Source organism: Natrix helvetica (assembly GCF_964273705.1).
Source record: "Natrix helvetica genome assembly, chromosome: 1".
In the NCBI taxonomy this organism is placed as follows: domain Eukaryota; kingdom Metazoa; phylum Chordata; class Lepidosauria; order Squamata; family Natricidae; genus Natrix; species Natrix helvetica.
In genome coordinates, this window is record NC_138548.1 from 191,475,397 (window position 1) to 191,498,347 (window position 22,951).

At 40.1% G+C, this 22,951-nt stretch overlaps 1 protein-coding gene across 1 annotated transcript in view; it reads left to right on the forward strand.

Annotated features, from left to right (window-relative positions):
* Positions 1-5,980: 5,980 nt before the first annotated feature.
* The window catches only part of GABARAPL1 (GABA type A receptor associated protein like 1), a 102,591-nt gene continuing 85,620 nt past the window's right edge, over positions 5,981-22,951 (forward strand). Inside the window, exons 1-2 of the mRNA XM_081948589.1 lie at positions 5,981-6,279; positions 19,728-19,806. Of these exons, the coding sequence (XP_081804715.1) occupies positions 6,190-6,279; positions 19,728-19,806 (169 nt within the window). The 5' untranslated portion in view covers positions 5,981-6,189. The remainder of the gene's footprint in view (positions 6,280-19,727; positions 19,807-22,951) is intronic.

Below are 22,951 nucleotides of genomic sequence, written 5' to 3' on the forward strand. Positions count from 1 at the left end.
CTTGCAAGGACTTAGTTCAACGTCCCATCAGAGCACTAACAGGGCCACGGAACATGCTAATTCCATGGTGGAGCAATACTTGAGGTGTTATATAAACTATCAGCAAATGGACTGGACAGAGTTACTGCCATTTGCTGAGGTGGCCTACAACAATGTGGTGCACAGTAGCATTGGCCTAATCCCTTTCCAGGTGGCCGGTGGAATGAGTTTGTCCCCATGCCAGTGCTCCCTAGGGAGCCACTTTCCTCCATGTCACAAGAAAAAAGCACAGGAGAATACTAAACAGATCCTAAGAGGGATAGCAAAGACTCATAAAAAACAGGCCAATAAGGGTCAGTCTCATCAACCACAATTTAAGGTGGGAAATAGGGTTTACTTGTTCACAAAGTACCTGAAATTAAAACTAGCCTCTCAGAAACCTATAAAATTCCATGTACTCGTCAATCCAATTTGTCAGCTGTCCCAGAACTATATGCTGTTGTTGGTTCTATTTATCAATAAACAGAATCCTTCTTTCCAATCAGCCTCCATTTAATTTCCAGCGCCTTTCTCCTGGCTTGGAACCAGACCAGATTTTTCTTCCAACAAAGGCAAAATAGGTAACAATATAAAAACACTAGATACAGTGGCTTCATTCCCCAATCCGATGATTCTGTATTTTGTTCAAGGTTTGATTTCCATGGGGTTCATATTGCCAGCTAATTTTGCAGATTAGGAAACTGCAGGTAGAGACAAAATAACATTAGAAGAATTAAAATAATTTGGTAGAAAAGCCTGTAGCATTTGATGCAAAGATTATCTTTATTTAGAAAGCTACCTTACGGTTATCTTAAAATTTACTTTGTTTTTTTTAAAATATATTTTCATTATTTTTACATTCAAAAACAATGCAATACCGCGGAGTCGGAGTGACCATACATTCACATTATATACAGCTAGTTTCAACCATTAACAGTTAAACTACTTGATACATTGTCTATCCTTCTGTCCAATCACAATATATACATTTGTTCCAGTCTTGTCATCTTGTTTTATACCAATCATAAAATCTATTCCATACCTCAAAATATTCTGATTCCCCTTTATTTTTAAGTTCAAGAGTGAGCCTATCTGCTTCTGCACAGGCCAACACTTTTCTGAATATATCTAGCTCTGATGGTGTATTTTCTTTTTTCCAATACTGTGCATAGGTTATGCGCGCTGCAGTTAGTATATGTATAATTAGATAAAGTGTATCTTTCTTAAACCCCTCCAGTATTATGCCTAGGAGAAAAGTTTCTGGTTTAAACATAATTTGTTCTCCCACCATTTGTTCTAACCATGATTGAATCATTTTCCAATATTTTTTTGCCTCATTGCACGTCCACCACATATGATAGAAAGTGCCTGGTGTTTTTTTTACACTTCCAACAGTTTGGGGCCAGATTTTTGAACATTTTGGAAAGCCGTGCTGGGGGGAGATGCCATCTGTAGAACATCTTATAAAGATTTTCTTTATACGCCGTAGCCAATGTTAGTTTCTGATTAAGTATCCAAAGTTTTTCCCACTTAGCCTTAAAAATTACTTTGGATTACAGCTTGAAAAAAAAACTTTTATAGAAAGATGTATCAATGGTATTCGACTCCACATAGATTGGTAAGAATGTGAAATGGAATTTCCAACAAATGCTGGGAATGTAATCAAGCTCTGGCTATATTTTATCCATGGTGGATTTGATTTAAATCAAGTTGATATAAATCATAATTTTTAAAGAGCAATTGACATCTCTGTCATGCAGCAGCTCCTCCTCTGACCTGCTGTTGACTCACTGACAGTTCCAATATTTCAGAATATACAGTCTCATGCTACATAACTAAGTTCCATTTTATGCTGAATAAACTAAATTATTAATGCTTCTTAAACAGAAAACTATCTTTAGGTAGATTTTTACTCCAGAAGCATTTTATTAAAATAAATTTGATAAAAATATAAAAAACTGATTTAAATAAAAAAAATCTGATTTTTTTTTTAAAAAATCATTGCTTTTTATTCACCCTGATTTTATCACATGTGGTGGTCTTGTAAACATGCTAAATCATATTGAATAAAAAAGTAATGATGATGCAGAACATATTTAAAATACAAATACAAATGAAACATGAATGATAAATCAACAGAAAAACAATGGAATCTTATTTCTGCACATGGTGATAGCTGCAATATTCTATATGCCAAATAATGGCAATAAAAAGGAATATTGACAGTAGAAGAACAGATTTTGAAATTGATTACTTGGTAGAAATGCCAAAATTAACTGGGTTGATTAGAGACAATGGTTTGGACAAGTTTATAAAAGGCTGGAAACTGTTTGTGGAGTTTCTGTGAGTTAAATATAATAATGGCTTTGAAGTTTAATTCAAACCACTGTGGTGGCGCAGTAGTTAGACTGCCAGCTGCCTGCAATTTGGCAGTTCAAATCTCACCAGGCTCAAGGTTGACTCAACCTTCCATTCTTCCAAGGTGGGTAAAATGAGGGCCCAGATTGTTGAGGGCAATATGATGTAAACTGCTTAGAGAGGGCTATAAAGCCCTGTAAAGTGATATATAAGTCTAAGTGCTATTGCTATTAACAGTTAACGGGATTGGACTAGAAGACCTTCAAGGTCCATTCCAACTCGGTTAACTTTCTTATAATGAAAGGTATTGGGTTGACTTGATGAACAGACAATAAATTTGTATATCTGGGATATTTGTTAACAGAATGTGATGTAAAATAGTAATTTAGAAACCATAGATGGAAAATGTATACCTATTTTTAGACCTGTAATGCAAGGAGGGGAACCTATCACGTTTGTCTGAGATACAGGTATTAGCATTCAACCAGGATGGAGATTATATGCTTGCTGTTAATTTTATACTTGTTTATATACTTTTTTCATTGTTTTTTATTCTGTATTTTGTCTTTTATCTTCAGAATTTTTTTTAGCATACATATATTTTAAAAAGAGTAGTTATTTTAGGGCTAATTGATTTATGCCTTAGAGCCAGAATAGTATGATTAGTTGATATAACAGGAGACTTATCTTTATGTTTCTTTATTTTATCATTAAGATAAAAAATAAATATTTACAGTATATGTAGCACTTCCTAAGTGAAGGAGCAATTTCCCCTTCAAGCTAGCAAAAAGGAAAAAAATATAGCCTAACAAAGCAATACAGTGGAAGACAGAACACATATACTGTATAGGTCAAAATAGGTAAGAAATTAGTAAAAGAACACAAATTGGAGATTTTGACATCTAGTTCTCAATTTAGTGAACAAGGCACAATAATTACGAAATAAAAGCTCATAGGGCAGTACCCTTGTGAATTATTTTTATACAAAGTATCATATTTAGATGCATGCAATGTTATTCTAAACTGGCTGGTATACTCATTGCAAGATGTCTGGAGAATGAGTGTGTATATTTATGAAGAGAAAGTTAAATACAAATAAACAAATGTGATAGTAGTGACAATTATGTTCAGATTTATAGTAAATACAGAATAAGCAGAATGTCCTTTTTTGAAAGGCAGGCAAACCTCAGAGCATCAGGTATTAATGTGGCCAAACATTATCATTGTACTGACACTTCCCTTTAAAGGGAAGAGTGACATTGATTGGTTCCTAGATTTGTAAATGGACTGTCAGGGTTCCAAATGGCATCCACAATTAAATCAGAATCCAAGGCAAAGTATTGCTCAAAGTTCCAATTTATTAAGAGAGCCATGTCGGCACATCTGGGAAAACCCGAATCTGAAAGCTTCCCGGTTTTCCCCACCCACTTGAAAGTTAATGATCTTGCCCCCACACCCACAAGTCCATCACATGGTCCAATCTTTCACTGCCATGCTGGCAGCTTCCACCCATCCCGTTCCGGCCAGGTGCAGAGGTGCAGGACAAAGGATGACCTTGGCTTTCTAGAAAGGAATTTTATTTTGGCTACATAGCATTTAATTCCGTACAATTCCCCCCTCCCATTTTCCCACAATAGAAAAGGCATAGTAGAATAATAGAAAGTGTGGCAGGCCAAAGATCCAAAAGGAATACGGCTGCAGGCCTGACATGGACATCTTTGCATTGTGGGAAAAAATATCCGTCTGGTTCAGTTCCAAGCTGGGAGAAAGACACTGGAAACATGGAAGCTGATTGGAAAGATGGTTTATTGATGAAGCAGAACCATGTAGGTTTGTGGTTCTAGGCAGCTGACAAAATGGAGTTGAGAGTGGGTGGCTTTTATATCTTCTTTTGGGCTTTGTATTTGAGCTTCCTGTTCCTGTGCAAGAACACGTTCTTTAATATTATATTGGCTATTGTCACATTCCTGTGGGGTCATGTAGGGCTTATGTAGGAGTCATAGTTGGCCTCTATAGGCAAAAGAGGAAATGCAAATCCTAGGTGCTTGTCTGAGCTAATTTGGTCAATCTCTGGTTTATTGTTTATCTGAGCTCCCAGGGGAAGTCTGGATTTCTCTGCAGTCATGCAATGAAGGGGCTTGTGTTCTGAAAGAGAGTTGGGCAATTCCTATTGTGTCTTAATGGCTTTTGTCCTGTTTTGGATCTTGAGTGAGGGGAGCTGCTTCTAATCTTACCATTTTGCCTTTGTTCAGACTTCTCTACAAGAAGTTTCAAAATATCCTATCTTGAATAGATTTCTGCTGCAACATTTGGGTTGCCTATGAATAGAGCTATCTAGATACTTGTCTTCCTCTTTCAATAAGCTCTTTATTATCTCTTAAGTGCAGACATCAGCTGCGTGCTATTAAGGAAAGTGGGGGCTGTTTTCTGCCTCTAAAAATATGTTTCTCCATTTCTCTCTTTGGGGAAAAATAATATTGTTTTTTTTTTAATTTTCCCAAAATATTTTAATTTGGGGGGGGGAGATGACTTTCTACACATTTTTTTTCTTTTCTAAGAAAGCAAAAGAAGCAACCAAGCCCTATCAGAATGAACTGCTGCTGATTTTTTTATCTGTTCGAGCAATCAAGGAAGGACAGAGGTTTTCTGTTTCAAAGAGAAAAAAAGGCCTACTTCCCCTCAGATGCAGATGGTACTTTCATCTTTTGCCCCTTAGTGCTGGATGAACTGCTGTGTCACTTCTGCTAGCTACACTAACCAACAATGTCCTATTGCCAAATGCAGTCAGAATCCTACACAATCATAGTAATCATAGTTGCAACTGTGAATAAATTCTACTGAAAGTAATTCAAATTATTCTCTAATAAGTTTGTAAAACATCAGAGGAACTCTAGGTATTTGTGAGGAAAGGGGGTTAGTTCTTATGTACAGTGTTTTATCTGGAAAAGAGGATCACTCTTAACACTATAGGGGGCAGCATACAAAAACTTGTCCCCATTAATTCTGCTTAACTTCTGACAACCAATTACTGAGGAAAATAGTAATGATTATTGGTAATCACGTGCACACTAGAATAGGCAGTCGATAAACTGAAGGGAGTGGAGTTTCTCGGGAACGGCGTCCCAATTCTCATTGAGATTGCCAAAATAAAGCAAATCCTAATTCATATTGCTCTTTGAATTTGGAAAAAAATGTAGCATGCACGATATAATGTGGCTTGAAATATTTTGATTCTATTCAGTGATTTCTAATTAGTTTATATTTTAATAGTATGTTTAGGACATAATCTTAAATCATTGTACGGAACGAGTAAATAAGTAAGTTCCTGATTCGGTCCCAGATAAAATTGCATTTTTATTGGAACCAACATTTTCTTACTTCTTCTATTACTCCTATGAAAAGCAGAACGATTTGTAAAGTTTAAAAAACAACAAAAGTAATCTCAATCTTGCCTTTCCATCTGCAAATGTTTCGTCACTAACGGTAGTGTTCCACTAAACGTCTGGAAACGAACTTTCTGAATAACGATCTCAAATATGTTGCTTTTTGTCTTTCCCCACAAATTGAAATGGTGCAGTCTACGAAACAGGCGGAGGCAGATCTGATTTTACCCAGAGTGACGTCACAATGCATGTCTTCGACTGTGCATGTTTATTGTGTATCCTTTGATCAGCTGGTCTAGAAGCAAGCGAATCGTCCCGAAAGTTGCAGTTTCCGGCAGCTGAGTTTTCTCATCGTGATTGTTAACAGCGTTGGAAGAGTCGATTAAGGAGACAGGGATAGTAGAAGACGCTGTCCGTACCTGCTCAAGCCATGAAGTTCCAGTACAAGGAAGACCATCCTTTTGAATACAGAAAAAAAGAAGGAGAGAAAATCCGAAAGAAATACCCTGACCGAGTTCCTGTAAGTAGGGAGGCGTAAAAAGCGCACTTTTGTCGATAAAACGAATGGACCTTTGAGCTAATATAACGCGCCATATTAGTCAGGGTGTTGAATCTTACTGCCTGATTTTTTTATCCTTTCAACCTGTTAATATTGTGATACTGTAGCTGAGATAGAGATTGGTGTGTGTACATACATACATACATACATATATATGTTACGTATATGTGTGTATACACACACGTGTATATATATGCATATGTGTGTATGTATTGTGTGTATATGTATATGTACACACACACACACACACACACAATCCTTCCCTTCTATAATACCTTTTTCATGTCTCTTCCTGATTTTTTATGATTTCTCCTGTATGCTGCTTAGGACTTTATTTGTCTCATTCCAGTATCTTCCCTAGAAAAGATGCAAGTAGAAGGATCACTATAGTGTTAGTAAAATAACTGTCAAAGCAAAATTTAAATCTCAAATTATGCATCTCATTTCCTGAGATGAATCATAGCATTATTTTTCTCTGTGATCCTGGGATATTTTGGTCCTTTTGTTTCAGAGAAGTAGATTATGTTCTGCAGTACTACTTGGCAGTAAATTGCAGTGATATCAATGGGGCTAACTTCTAAGTAAAGCTGTTCATAAGCCTGCATTCTCCACCCACCAATGCAGCATGACTCAAGATACTTGTTTATAAGACAGGTCAAGATAGAGAGTATTTCACCATACAGTCACCAGGAGTCACCCAACCAATGTCACCTGATTAACTAGGAAGCTTTCAGTTGGAATTTAATTATATACATGTCTTGTTTTTGCTTGACACATGCTTTTCTAATGATAGTTACTTATTTACTGTTGCAACATTCTTTTATAAAATGTATTGTTTTGGTTGATGAATGGTGAACTAAAATAACTAACATAAATCTGTTCCAGTACTATCAAAAACTGTCCTTGTTGTGATTTATCAGTATCTTTTACAGCATGTTGATATTGTGTTGGCCAGTACCTTTTTTTAAAAAAAGTAATTAATAGAAATATGAATGTCATCTTATCTGTATGGTAGACAGACAGTTGGTTTTTCCAATCTTGTGAATTTTTTCAGGCATTTTTCCCTACTAAATCATAAAACACTGAAAGTGTCAGCATTCTCTAGATTTCTGCTAAGATTGTTCTTGTACAAGAGAAAGATGCTATGTTTGAACTAGACAAATTACAATAATATGTAATTGTGGTGCTGGGTTAATAAGCAACACTGTGTCAACTTAATGTATAGGTCCTATGGTTGAATTTGACTAATATTGCAAATGAACAATATTGACCAGGAAAAGAAATAATACAACAGGAAACAACTTTGAGACATTTATTTATTTAGCATATGCTATATGTTAGCCAGGGATCATCGAGATGGCTGCCTGCCTCTGTGAAAGGATTTGTTTTTGGTGGTGTTATCTTTACCCGCAGGATGCCTGAATGCCAGTAGGCAACCAGGGAAGGCTCCTTTTTTGTCCCTCTGTGGTTTATTTGCTCACGGGAATTGAGCCGCTGAGCTGTTGACCTTAGCGGCGTGCAGACCCAGCGTCTTACCATGTGAGCCACCATGGCCTCATTTTGAGACTGTAAAAGTGAGATAGGTTGAGGGATTCAAGAATACAGCAATTTGTTTAGTTACCATGTGACAGAAAAAAATGAACTTATGATCAGTTTTCACACTTACAGCAGTATCCCATAATCATGCATTCAAAATTTGGGTGCTTGGCTACTGATATGTATTTATGACACTATACAGCTAGTCGTCAAATTATGACCACAATTGAGCCCAAAATTTCTGTTGCTAAGCAAGATAGTTGTTGACTGAATTTTGCCCTATTTTATGAATTTTTTGACACAGTTAAGTAAATCACTGCAGTTATTAAGTTAATAACTCGGTTGTTAAGTGACTGTGGCTTCTCCATTGACTTTTTTGTCAGAAAGTTGTAAAAGGAATCACATGACTGCCTGCCTGTAAAAGGAATCACATGAGCCTAGGACACTGCAACAGTCATAAATATGAGTCAGTTGCAGCACTGAATTTTGATCATGTGACTATGAGGATGCTGCAATGGTCGTAAGTGTGACAAAGAGTCATAAATTACTTTTTTCAGTGCTGTTGTAACTCCAAACTGTCACTAAATGAACTGTTGTAAGTCAAGGATTACCTGAGATGTCATGGGATCATGCGATTACCATTTGTGACCTTCCTTGCCAACAAGCAAAGTCAATGGGGAATCAAGATTTGCTTAATGTCTGCATGATTCACTTAGCAACTGCAGTGATTTGCTTAACAGCTGTGTCAAATAGGTCATAAAATGGGAGAATTTTATGACCTTTTTTAACAACTGCCTTGCTTAGCCACAGAAAGTTTGGGCTCAATTGTGGTTGTAAATTAAGGATTATATGTACAAAGTTGACATGGGAACAAACTGATGCTTGAACAGGAGAGCAGTGGGTTAGCAGGAATTTTGTAGCTATTATATTTATTCTACCAGATCACTCTGTGATAGGATGAATAGATAGATAGACGTCATCTACGTGTTTATTGCTTTAGGTATAATGTTTAGCACTATCTGTAGCGAGAAGGAAAAGAGCCTGGTGCTTTGAATATTTCATCTTCAGAAAAGTATATAAGTTATATATGCTTTATAAGCATATAATTTGCATTTCATGTACAATTTTAGTATACAATATTTAGGTGCTAGGTTAAGAAATGTTGGAGAAACTACAGTGTTTTCTTAGGTCATCTTTCTCCGTTAATCCCTGTGAATGCAAAAGATTTGATTAATTCATGTTACTACTATTGGTAATAAAACTGGCAGAACTACATTCATCTAAGTGATAGGATGATTAAGGACTAATTAAAATTATAAAGAATAATTACACTAATACAGTGTTTCCCTGAAAATAAGACAGGGTCTTTTTTTCTTTTGACCCTCGAAATAAGCGCTTGGTCTTATTTTCGGGGAGGTCTTTTATTTTTGAGGTGCCGGAGGTGGTGAGTGTGGTCACCTCATGGCTGCTGTGCTGCAATATTTTTTGAGAGGGCTTATTTGGGGGGGGCTTATTTTAGCGCATGCACTCAAAAACTTGATTGGGCTTATTATCCAGGGAGGTCTTATTTTCAGGGAAACAGGGTATCACTAACACTAACAGAAGATATAGAACATATCTATATATAACCACAAAATAAATTATGCATTAGGTTCTCCCATAAAATATATTTAATATAGCCAACGTTGTTGGATTGCTTTATCTTTTCTCTTACTGCTATATTTTTCTTGTTGTACTTTATTAAATAAATAAAGTTATCAGATACTGGAACCCACCAAATTACCAGAGACTTCCATCAAAGAGCTGCCATCAGGTGGCAGCCAGAATCTTTGCAATACAAATTTGATAGTCCTAATTTGGTGAAATTGATGAGTCTCCCTAAAGACAAAACCAATTGCATTGCGCCTCCTTCTAGTCAATAGCAATTACAACATCTGTAAAGTCTATCTTATGCACCCATCCCGGTAAGGGAGAGGCCTTGAGGTCTCTAATATGAATTCCAGTCTGAGATTATACAAAGCAGAAAATCAATGGTTACATTAAGTATCTTTTCATTGAGATGATGGTTCAGAATGTGAACCAGGGGACACTGAACATGATTAGGGATCTGGAGGCTAAACAGATTAATTCTTTGCTCCCAAGCCTGGGACACTTCATGTGCCAAGGGTCCCGCCTCATGGATATATTGTTAACAGGCCAGATGTCAGACCTGCCCCAACTTGGTCCTTTAGGAAAGAACTTCATTTGGGTTGAAAGTACATTTTACTAAAAGCCAAGTGATATACAGTATAGCAAAGCCAAAACTGAAGTTTGTGCATCAAAATTTTCCAGTTAATTTTCCCCATTAGATCCTCTCCTTAGCTGGTGGAGGAAGAAGAAATTTTACAAATTGTTTTACTAGTCAGCTGTAAAATATAATTCTTCTCTAATGCTTTCTCAAAATGGACATCAGTTTGTGAGATCAAATTATAAACAGGTAGTCCTGCCAAATCCCTATCATGATACTGCCATTCAAGAGGGGAAGGGACTCTGGATTCTTTTGCTCACTTATTGCACTCATCCTGTTTTCCTATGTATCATGTAATTCCCTAGTTTATAACTTTTACCCTGTCACCTATTGTGCCCTGTGCTTTGATTTACCTTGTGAGATGTACAAGGGGAGAGGGCGATCTGTTTTTTTTCAGTTTGGAAGCCTCACAGAAGAAATGCATGGGAATGAATCCTTATCTCTTTCTCAGGACAACCATTTCCACAACATCTTCACACCTGTGGATTGACTCATTCAACATCAAACAGAGAGGAGGGGTGTCAGGGTTCCAAATAACATCCAAAATTAAATCAGAGTCCAACGCAAAGATTTCCTCAAAGTTCCAATGTATTAAGAGTCATGTTGGCACATCTGGGAAAACCCGAATCTGAAAGCTTCCTGGTTTTCCCCACCCAATTGAAAGTTCAAGATCTTGCCCCCACACCCACAAGTCCATCATATGGTCCAATCTTCTATTGCCATGCTGGCAGTTCCACCCATCCAGTTCCAGTCAGGTGCAGAGGTACCAAGAGAAAGGATGACCTAGGCAATCTAAAAGGAATTTTATTTTGGTTACATCACATCCTACTCCTTACTATCCCCCTCCCATTTCCCCACTATAGAAACAGCATAGTAGATAGAAGTGTGGCAGGCCAAAGATCCCAAAAGAAACCTGGCTGTTGATTTACTAACTTATCCATTTTTAGATTCCAGCTTTTCACCCAAGTAGCTTCAGCCAAAGGGTACCCCTTTCAATGCACTAAGTACTGTAAGCGACCCCTATAGAGCCTGGAATCTAAGTTTTTTTTCCACCTCATAATGTGTTTCCCCTTCTATCACTACAGGAGGAGGGGGAGGTTGGGTGGACAGTCTTATGCTAGATCCAATTACTGGCTTCAATAAACTACAATGAAATACTGGGTAAATTTTCCCTAGAATTCTGGGTAGACTGAGTTGAACTGTAACGGGGTTAATTATCTTCACTATTAGGAATGGACCTAGAAATTTTGGGCCAAATTTCCTTCTAGGCATTCTTAATCTTATGTATTTGGTAGATAAGAAAACTTTGTCTCCCACATGAAAGGGAGGTTGGAGCGAGTGGTGTTTATTAGTTTGCTTCTTGTATGCTTTTGCTGCTTCCACTAGAGCTTTTTTTGTATTTTCCCATCCTTTCTTTAGCGTGTCCATCCATTCAGTCAGAGACATGGAGGAGGGAGATTCTCTAGGTAGCTCAGGCATGGGAACAAATTCCGTGCCACTGGTAATTTGGAAAGGAGTTAATCTGGTGCTGCTGTGGACCGTGTTGTTGTACGCCACTTCTGCGAAGGGTAGCAAGTCCGACCAGTTGTCTTGCTGATAGTTCACATAACACTGGATGTATTGTTCCACCATAGCATTGGCCCTCTCCGCTGCTCTGTTCATGCTTGGATGAAACGCTGAGCTCAGTCCTTGTGTGGACCCAATGGACCTCTCTCCAGAACTTGGCGGTGAACTGGACTCTGCGGTCTAAAATGATCTTCCTGGGCACTCCTTGCAGGCCATAAATGTGTTTCACAAACATGTTCGCTAATTTCTTTGTGGACGGCAATCCTGAGCAAACGATGAAATGCACCTGCTTGGAAAACAAATCAATAATTGTCCAGATTACTCTATTCCTGCTGCTGTCTGGGAGCTCGATGAAGCCCATTGTGATCTCTTCCCATGGTCGGCTAGGGCCAGCCACCCATTGTAGTAGTCCAGGAGCTTCGCTGGCTGTATTTTCATCGTTGCACAAGTACCACAGCTTTTTACGTAATCTTCCAGTTCCGATTTCATCTTTGGCCACCAAAATTGGTGCCTGGTGAGATGGAGCATTTTTAGGAATCCAAAGTGGCCCCCTAGTTTCGCATTATGGCTTTGCTGTAGAACTCCCAGTCTCAACCCTGCAGGGACATAAAGTTTGGACCCCTTCCAGGCTAAGCCATCTTTCATTGTTAGGATGTCCTTGTTATTGTTGAGCCACAGGTCTGCTGGGAGCACTGATTTCATCGCTGTGTTCAGCTTATCCTGGCTTCGGGTGGTGACTTGGGCTGCTTTTTGGTGGGAGGAAGAAAGGATGGGGTGAACCACTTCTTCCTTCCTACTGTCATACTGCGGTTTTCTTGACAGGGCATCCGCCAACAAGTTCTTCCCTGCCAGGATGTGTTTCAGTTTGAATGTGAACCTTTGGAAGTATTGTGCCCAGTGAACTTGCTTTGGGAACAATCTTCGATGGGCTTTGAGAGCTTTGAGGTTTTTATGGTCAGTCCAGACCTTGAATGGCACATTCCCCCCTTCCAGGAAATGTCTTCAAATGAGCAGGGCCCACCTGATCGCAAATGCTTCTTTCTCCCAAATGGCCCACCTCCTTTCAGTAGTGGTGAGTTTTTTAGAGACGTAAGTGCATGGCAAGAGGTGCCCTTCTTTATTCTTTTGCAGTGCACTGCCACTACCGCTACATCACTGGTATCCGTCTGGATTATGAATTGTCATTCTGGGTCGGGGTGTTACAGTATGGGTTCTTGGGCAAAGAGCTGTTTTAATTTCTCAAAGGCTTTTTGACAGTCCATTTCCACTTTAGGGGTTCATTTGCTTTTGGCCCCATTTTTAATAGTTCAGTCAATGGGAGGGCAATCTCCGTGAAAGCTGGAATGAATTGCCTGTAGAAATTGGTAAATCCAAGAAAGCTCTGTAGTTGTCTGCAAGTACTCGGAGGTTTCCAGTCTAACACAGCTTTCACTTTTCCTGGATCCATTTCTATCCCCTTGTTGGAGATGTGATAACCCAGGTAATCTACTGAGGTTTTGTGGAACTGACATTTCAATAACTTTGCATATAGCTTGGTAGCTAGAAATTTTTCCAGGACTTGCCGTACCAATTTCATGTGTTCTTCCAAGGTTTCAGAGAAGATCAAGATGTCATCGAGATAAACAAGTGCAGGTGCTCATGTAGCACCTCATTTATGTACTCCATGGAGACTGTGGGTGCTCCTTGTAGCCCAAATAGCATGACTTTGAATTGAAAGCTGCCAAGGGGAGTGTGTTAAAAGCGATCTTCCACTCATCTCCCTCTCCGATTCGTATGCAGTAATGCGCCTCTTTCAAGTCCAGCTTGGTTAACACCTTGCCTTTAGCCAAGTGGTTCAACATATCTTTCATGAGGAGGAGGGGATAGGTGTTCTTCATTCATACAGCTTTCAAACCCCGCAGATCAATACAGACGTAAACCCCACCATCTTTCTTTTCTCCGAAGAGCACTGGAGCCCCTACTTTTGACTTTGATGGTTCAATAAAGCCCCATTTCAAATTGATGTTGATGTAATTCCTTAATTCAAACATCTCCTTGGGAGTCATGGAGTACATTTGTTGCTTTGGTAGGGTAGCCCCAGGGTTGAATTCTATTGCACAATCTGTGGGCCGATGAGGGGGAAGATAGTTGCCATCTTCCTCACTGAACACCCCTGCCAAGTCCAAGTAGTCTTTTGGTACTTGTTGGATCCCTGGCAGTCTAGTGGTTAGGATTCGGGTTAATGTCAGGGTTCCAAATAGCATCCAAAATTAAATCAGAGTCCAAGGCAAAGAATTCCTCAAGGTTCCAATTTATTAAGAGAGCCATGCTGGCACATCTGGGAAAACCTGAATCTGAAAGCTTCCTGGGACAGGGAAGAGCCTGGAAGAGATACCCACCCCAGGGGAAGTGAGAGCCATTCAAGCCGCAAATCCCCCTGACACAGAGATCATCTGCCTGCTTCAAATGCAGAAAGGAGGGGCAAGGTGCAGCTGAATGTCATTCAAAAACTCCCGCTTGAAAGCCAGAATGCCTGTCCGGAGGAAAGCCCATGAAAAGAGTAAAAGACAATGCACTGAGAAGTGGAAGGATGCGGAGTTTTGCCCCATCACAAAATTGGGGGAAGGAACTCTGGCATCACCTGGGGGGGGGGAATTGGGCCCATCTGAGAGCGACATTGAAGATGATCTGTTGGTAAGCAAACCAATTGAACCACTCACTCTGCCCCTAAGACTATTCGTTCCCAGTTGGGGGAAAAATGTAAAAATCTCAGCCCTCTTGGACTCAGGGTGCATCTAGTGTTTGATTAACCCAATCCTGGTGGGAAAATTGAGCATATGCTTGCAGAAGCCTTAAAAACCCTATCCTGTTCTGCCAGTTAGATGGGTCAGTAGCAGAGGGGGAACTGGCCATTTTTGCCACAGAACCCCTGGACATAACAATGGGATGATGAGAGACTCACTTTCATTGTGGGACCCAGAATGGAATGGCCACTAGTTCTAGGGTTCACCTGGTTGAGGAAGTGGAACCCCAGAGTGAACTGGAAGCAGTTGATTTCAATGGGGAATGACTGGACCCAATGCCCAAAGGGAGGAACTGGGGGGGGGGGGGGAGAGACCCAAACAAAGAAGCAATGATGGCAGGAAAGACCATGCCAGACCATGGTATCCCCAGGGAGTACAAGGACCTAGCTGAGGTGTTCAGCGAAGAAGGCTCCGAAAAGCATCCCCCACACACTGCACTATCGAGCGCCAAAGTACCAAACCCAAAAATATTTAGCATGTCCCCCAGGGGACTTGAGGAATTGAGAGCCTTCTTAGATAAAAACCTGGTGAGAGTTTTCATCCAACCATACAACCAAAAATTGCCACCCGGGTGCTATTCCGAGAGAACAAAGATGGGTTTTTGCACTTTTGTGTAGATTATAGAAATTTGAACACTGTGAGTGTGGACAATGTATACCCTCTCCCCCTCATGAAAGACATGTTAGCCCACCTCTCCAAAGGATTTTTTTTCCAAAATTGGACTTAAGAGAGGCTTACTACCAAATCAGGATTAGGGAAGGGACAGATGGAAAACAGCTTTTAACACTCCTTTGGGGTGTTAATTCAAAGTGCTCCCACTTAGATTACAAGGCGCCCCTGTCATGTTTATGCAACTGATAAATGAGGTGTTCCATGAGCACCTGTACAAGTGCAAACCATGATCAACTGGGCTCTCTCCCACACCTGCAAACAACTACAAAGCTTCCTGGGCTTTGCAAATTTTTACCTGCAATTTATCCCAACATTTGCCCAAATTGTACTCCCAATCACTAACCTACTGAAAACAAAGCAGGGAGACAAACCGAAACCAAAGCAGCCCATAAAGTGGACCATGGAATGCCAGGGAGCATTTGATAGACTGAAACAATTGTTCTCAGCTGAACAATCCTAAAATACCCAGATCCAGAATAGCTGTTCATCATACAGGTAGACACCAGTGGCATAGCAGTCGGAGCCATCCTACTCCAAGAAAACGAGCAGGCCCAAATGCAGCCCTGTGCATACATGTCAGTGGTGGGTTCCAGATCCCATTGCAACGGGGCCCGGCATCCACCATGCAAATGTGCGCAGTACATGAGCAGCTTGCACATGTGTACGTAACTACCCACGATGCTCCAGATGCTTGGTGGAGCATCGCACAGGCCCCGTGTGCAAAAGCCCTGATTGGCTCATATAGTAGTAAGGAGAACAGGTGGGCGGGCCCTCTGGAGCATCGTACCGGAATGGTATCTGGTGCTCCCAGCAGGCACTGGCACATATGTACCGGGGTGTACTGGTCGTATCCCATCACTGATCCATGTATAAAAAGGAACCGAACTGAACAGAGAAGGAGGCATTTGCCATACACCGCCCCGAGTCCCTTTTGGGAGAGGGGGCGGTCTAGAAGTGCTAATTAAATTAAATTAAATTAAAATACAGTGGGTTCTCCTTATTTGGAGGCATTTTATAGAGGGGAATAAAATCCCTTTTGAAGTCTGGACTAATCATAAAAACCTAGAGGCCCTAAAAACCTCATGGAAACTCTCCCCAAAACAAATTCACTGGGCTCAATACTTCAAATGTTTCAATTTGAATCTAAAATACTTCCCTGGGGAAAAAAACTTTTAGCAGATGCATTATCCAGAAAGCCTGTTTAATAGTGGGAAACTTGAAGTGAAGAAACCTCTGCTCCCAGCCTCTCAACTGGCAGCCAAAGTGATGACCAGGGTGCAAGCTAAACAAGAACCACTAACAGACAATGCTACCACTCAGGCATTTAAAAAAGCCCTACAAACTGATGACTAGTTCCTAGTCCATAAAAACAACTGTTTAATTAAAGATGACTTAGCTTGGGTGGGAGGAAAATTATACGTCCCAGCTAGCCAGAGAATTCCTCTCATGCATTTATTTATTATTTATTTATTTGTTTCGATTTATCAGTTGCCCCCTCTCCGCAAAGGGACTCGGGGCGACGTACAATTAAATCAAAAATACAAGTGTGGCATGGAGGAGGTGACATCAATATTTAACAATCAAATACAAGTGAAAGCCACTAGGTTAAAATAAATAGCAATAGATTAAAACAGTTAAAACAATTTAAAAACCCCAAAATTTACGTTTAAAATATTAAAATATTAAAATTGCCAGGGAGGTTAGAAGGTTCTAGTTAAGCCAGGCCGGCTAGTTGGAACAGGTGGGTCTTGAGTTTCGTGCGGAAGGAGCGGAGATCGGTCGTTGTCCTGATATCTGGGGGGAGGTCATTCCAGAGGGCTGGGCCCATCACAGAGAAGGCCCTACTCCTGGGCGCCGCCCTCTGACACTGCCTGGTGGATGGCACCCGGAGGAGTCCCTCTCTGTGAGAGCGAATTGGTCGGAGGGATGTATGGGGCAGGATGCGATCCCGCAGATAGCTAGATCCTGTGCCATGGAGCGCTTTGAAGATGGTAACTAACACCTTGAAGCGCACCTGGTAGACCACAGGGAGCCAGTGCAGCTCGCGCAGGAGAGGTGTTATACGGGAGAACCTCGTTCTCCCCATGATTGCTTGCGCGGCTGCATTCTGGACCCGTTGCAGTCTCCTGGTGCATCTCAAGGGGAGCCCCATGTAGATAGCATTACAGTAGTCCAGGCGAGACGTCACCAGCACGTGAGTGACTGTTCGGAGGGCATCCCGGTCCAATAGGGGGCGCAATTGGCGCACCAGGCAAACCTGGTGGAACGCCCCCCTCGCCAAGGCTGCCACATGGTCATCCATAGACAGCCAACATGTCTGTGCAAACATGCCATGACTCCAAACTGGCTGGTCACTTCAGCTTCATGAAAACCTTACACCTTATCAAAAGGTAATTCTGGTAGCCATCTCTTAAGAAAGACATTGACAGCTATGTTGCCAGTTGCCCTATCTGTGCAGCAACAAAGAGGAACAAGGGAAAACTCCTGATCTTTTACAAACAGTAGCTGAGCCTTCAGCACCCTGGAAAGAGATCTCTATGGATTTTATTCTAGAGTTACCTGAAAGTGGGGGAACACTGTTATCTGGGTCGTAACAGACCTTTTCTCTAAGCTGGCCAACTTCCTTCCCTGCTAAAAAAATCCACTGCTAAGGCACTTGCCAAACTGTTCCTGCTGTTCCTGCGATATGGCCCATATCGACTACATGGCCCCACACAAAAATAATATTTGATCGGGGGGTTCAATTTACTTCAAAGTTCTGGAAGGCCTTTTTGGACCTTCTCAGAACTGGCCAGGGCCTAAGTTCTAATCATCATCCTCAGACTAATGGATCGACAGAGAAATTGAACTCTGTTCTGGAACAATATTTAAGATGCTTTATTAACTATGAACAGGATAACTGGACTGACCACCTGCCTTTTTCAGAAGTTGCCTATAATAATTCTGTGCACTCTAGCACTGGGTTCACCCCATTTCTAGTTGCCATTGGACAGGACTTCATCTCAATGCCAGAATTACCAGTAGAGGAACCAACTATACCCTCACTTAAGGAGTGGATACAACAACTACTAAACACCTGGCCAGTAGTGAGGCTAGCTCTGAATGAGGCTAGAGCCACTTTTAAAGCCCAAGCTGACAAAAGAAGGACAGAACCAAAGCCATTTAAAATAGGTGATAAGGTTTACCTGTCCACAAAATTCCTACAATCCTTACAACCCTCAAAGAAATTGGGACCCAAATTCATAGGGCTTTTCCCAATCACTAAAATCATCAACCCAGTAACGGTGGAATTACTACTCCCAAGACACTTAGACAGGTCCACCCAGTTTTTCACTGCAGCTTATTGAAACCCAAAATTACATCCCATTTAAGGCCCCAAGAAAACGTTCCTCTGATCCCTATTATGGTTGAAGGGGAACAACACTTTGAAATCAAAGAGATCCTTGACTCCTGTACCTACCAGTGTTCAACTCAATACCTAGTCTCCTGGAGACATTTACCTCACTCACAAAGTGAGTGGGTAGCTAGGGCCTCTCCATTACTGAAAAAGTTTCACTTGAAGTATCCTAACAAACTGAACTAATTCTCTATGATGTTCATCTTTCTGTTCTCTCTTACAGGAAATCCCCTCATTTTTTTGAAGGGGGGCAGCATGTCAGATCCCTATCATGATACTGCCATTCAAGTTGGGAGGGACCCCAGATTCTTTTACTCACTTATTGCGCTCATCCTATTTTCCTATGTATCTTATAATTCGCTAGTTTATAACTTTTACACTGTCACCTATTCTGCCCTGTGCTTTGATTTACATTGGGGGATGTATAAGAGAGGAAGGCCATCTTTTTTTTTCAATTTGGAAGCCTCACAGAAGAAATGCATGGGAACAAATCCTTTTCTCTTTCTCAGGACAACCATTTCCACAACATCTTCACACCTGTGGATTGGCTCATTCAACATCAAACAGAGAGGAGGGGTTTCTAACCACTTTATCCTAACGGAATTGCCTGAGGGTTACTCAGGCCCTACTTTGCATTGTCTTGCATTCATTTCCTTTCAATAAGTTTCCTTTTGAAATGCTAAAGTTTCAAAAGAGTCCATGCTTTCTTGAACAGGAGGGAGAGGCAGTACCTTACAGTCCTCAACTTTGAGCCTAAAATTTATGTTGCTACATGAGATATTTGTTGAGAATATTGCCCCATTTATTCCATTTTTGGGCTACATTTGTTAAGTGAATCACTGCAGTTTTTTCAGTGACATTGTAACTTCAAATGGTGAACAGTTGTGAGTCAAGTACTACTTGTATTAAATACTAAATCAATAAATATCCTTTAGATTCTTTTTTTTTAAAGGTTTGTATCAGTTCATGACCCTTGACTTTTTTCTTTCAAATATTACAGTAATATTTTTCATATGTATATGTCATTTATCTGTTCAAAAAGATGGGGAACATAGTGATAATGGGAGAGAGTTGAATTGTTGACAACATTATGAAGAGAAGTCCTACACTTGTTTTATAAGGATATGGTCCCTTCAAAAAAAAACTTATTTTTTGTTCCTTTCTCCAGGTTATAGTGGAAAAGGCACCCAAAGCTAGAGTACCTGATCTGGACAAGAGGAAGTACCTTGTTCCATCAGATCTCACTGGTAAGAATATCTTGTTTCATATACTTTAACTATATTACCTGATAACTAGTAGTTGGATTAATTTCAATTTCAGTCTTGGCAGCTTACGTGATGACTTTGTGACAATCACTCTTTTTTTTTTTAGCTCAGCCAAATTGATAAGGGGTTCAAACCAAATCTTTATTATTCAAAAGCATAAAAATACAATAAAATAAAATTATATGTATAAAAGCTGAAAAGTATAAGAAGAAACATCTAAAAATAATCTTTAAAAGGGATCTAGAAGGAGGTTTAAGAGCAATAGCTGGAGATAGGGGAGCATGACAAACTAAATCTATCATAATACAAAACACTCTATAATGATAAACTAGGTGCTCATTAAATCTGGTTTGTGGCACATACGATTTTCTGACAAATTTCAAATGCAACTACAGCAGGAGCAGCAGGTAGGTGTAGAATTATCCTGTCTGTCCAGGTATTTATGCAATAGTGGTGAGATGAGGCTAGTATGACTATTTCTGTAATATGTTCTATAGTATATGTTTTATAGTTTCCATGTGTCCAGAGTCACAGAGACATTGATTTTTTTAGGTAGGAGATCGTTTTGTACTGAACTTCAAGGACATTGTGAGGAGGGTGTGACATTGTGCCAAAGTAAAGGCTCTTTGATGATCAGGTACTTCAAGATTGGTTAAGTATGCCATAGAAGAGGCAGAGAACCTATTAGGTTCCCTGTCAAAAATGTTTGCAGTCCTGGTTAGATCCAGTTAGCACTCTGTGTCCATCATTAGCTGTTTAATGAGAGCTTTGGCTTGATATGCTAAATAGAAGACCCGGAGAGAAGCCCAGGGATGAGATTTTAGTTTTTACTATCTTTTTCCCTGAGGACTGAAAATAGTCCTTCATAGTTAATGGGGCAAGGCCAAAGGGCAAAAAGGATAGCATGAACCAGTAGTTGAGTACGTCACCCATACTCTAGCTTCTACTTTTATGAGGCCTGTCTCTAGTTTAGTGACATTAGAGCCACATTTTAGAATTTGAAGGATTAATCTTAGGAATCTGTACTGAGCAGGTTCTAATGGTACAAAATTAGACAAGGAACCCAACTGGGCATCCTAAACAAGTTTTCCCAATTAGCTTCAAATAATTTAAATTATTATTTGAATATATGAATGCAGCCACTTTTTGTCTTGAGGAATTTAAGGGTGCAAATGAGCTCCTGTGTTCATTTTCAGCAGTGTAGTCCATGTGGCATTTTCTACTGTTGGCAGAGTATAGGACTACTTCCTATATTTGAAATGGGAGACATTTTGCAAATGCTGTGATTTTGATGTTGTCAGAGTTTGTTGCAAAAATCAAATCCAGAAAGCACACATAGATAACTGATTCATCAGGATTCATTAACTTCTTTATATACATAATAACACATGAGTAAATGTACAATACCAATAGTAGATTCCCCAATGTGGTAGTCGTTACCGGCAAAGCACAGGCAGAGGAGAGATTGGTTTCAGTTCACAGCTCAGACAAACTAGTTTCAGTTTCAATTCTCAGCACAGCACTCAGAGCTACAGGGCTAAACCATGCCCAGGCTCCAAGCTGTTTCAGCTCCCATTGGCTGACCTTGTTACTAAGCCCTATTCATTGGCTAACCTTGTTACCATGTCTCTGCCAGTCATGAATTCTCTGATACTCCTCCCTTCATGATTGGAATATACATAAATCCAAATAACTTAATATTCTTCCCATGGTGCACTCCATCCAATGGTTTGGTCATTATGTCTGCCAAATTGTCTTCTGAAGAACAGTGAAGCAAGCTAATCAATTTACATTTTATGGCTTCCCTGACATTACAATATTTAATGTACACATGCTTGCTTCAGTTCTTTACCCTGTCACCTGTTGCCATTTTAATGCAGGCAGCATTATCTTCATACACTGTTACAGCTTCATTTACCTTTACATTTAAATCCTGTAACAGCTGTACATACCAGGTTACCTCTGAACAGAGTTCAGACAGAGCAATAAATTCTGCCTCTGCAGTAGAAATGGCTACAGTTGTTTGCTTCCTGGACTTCCAACCAATTAAAGCCCCTTCAAACAATACCACAATCCCAGAATTGGACTTTCTGGTTTTTACATCATTTGCATAATCACTATCAAAATAGCATTTCAATTTTAATTCTTCAGAGACCTGTATTTGAAGACTCAAATTCACCGTTTCCTTCTAATACCTGAGAATCCTTTTTACACCCATCCAATGCAATTGCATTGGTGCAGCAGTAAAGCAACTCAAAATGCTTACTGCAAAAGCTATGTCTGGTCTGGACCACTGTGACAGATACAACAGGCTCCCTATTGCTGACTGGTCTATCTCTTGATCACTTTCATCCTCACCCAAACTGTTATGAAAATCTGTGCTCATAGGTATTGGAGCAGTATTACAATCTTTCATGATATATCTCTCCAATAGCTGTTCAATTTTTCTTCTTTGACTGAGCACATAACCACCTTTCTCAGTCTTTGTATTTCCACACCACAATAATTTTGTATTTCTCCCAAATTTTTTAGTTCGAATTTCTTCCCTAACTTTTTAGCAAATTCTTTTACCTGTGATTCAACCTTTGCAATGAAACAAAGATAAAATGCTAATAGTTGACAATCCCCACCTTTTAACTTTTTAGTGTATATGCAATCATCAGCCTTGCAACTCTTGAACCCAAGTCAGGAAAGCAAAGGCTCAAAATGAACAAAGACTTGCAACAAAAGACAAGGATAATTTAAAAAAAGTTTTTTTCTAACTGTTGTGGCCCAGCAGCGGTATGCTGAGCTGTTGGTGGACTCTGACAATGATGACCATTATGGGACTGCTCTGGAGGATGAGGATGACTCTGGAGGGTGTTTGGAGTCAGAGCAGGAACTAGAGAGGCCTGTTGGCCACCAGGTGGCATTTGAATCAGGGAGCAGTGAGGAGGAACAGAGGGAGGTTGTCCCTGATGTGTGTGTGCGTAGAGCTGAGAGGAGAAGGAAGCAGCTGTGGAGAAGACGTCATAGAAGGAAATAGGGACAACTGACTACTGTTGTGGCCCCTCCCAAAGAGTTTATAGGTGGAGCGATGGGAGGGGAATCTTTGCAGGAAACAACAGTCCATTTTATAGTCGTTGAG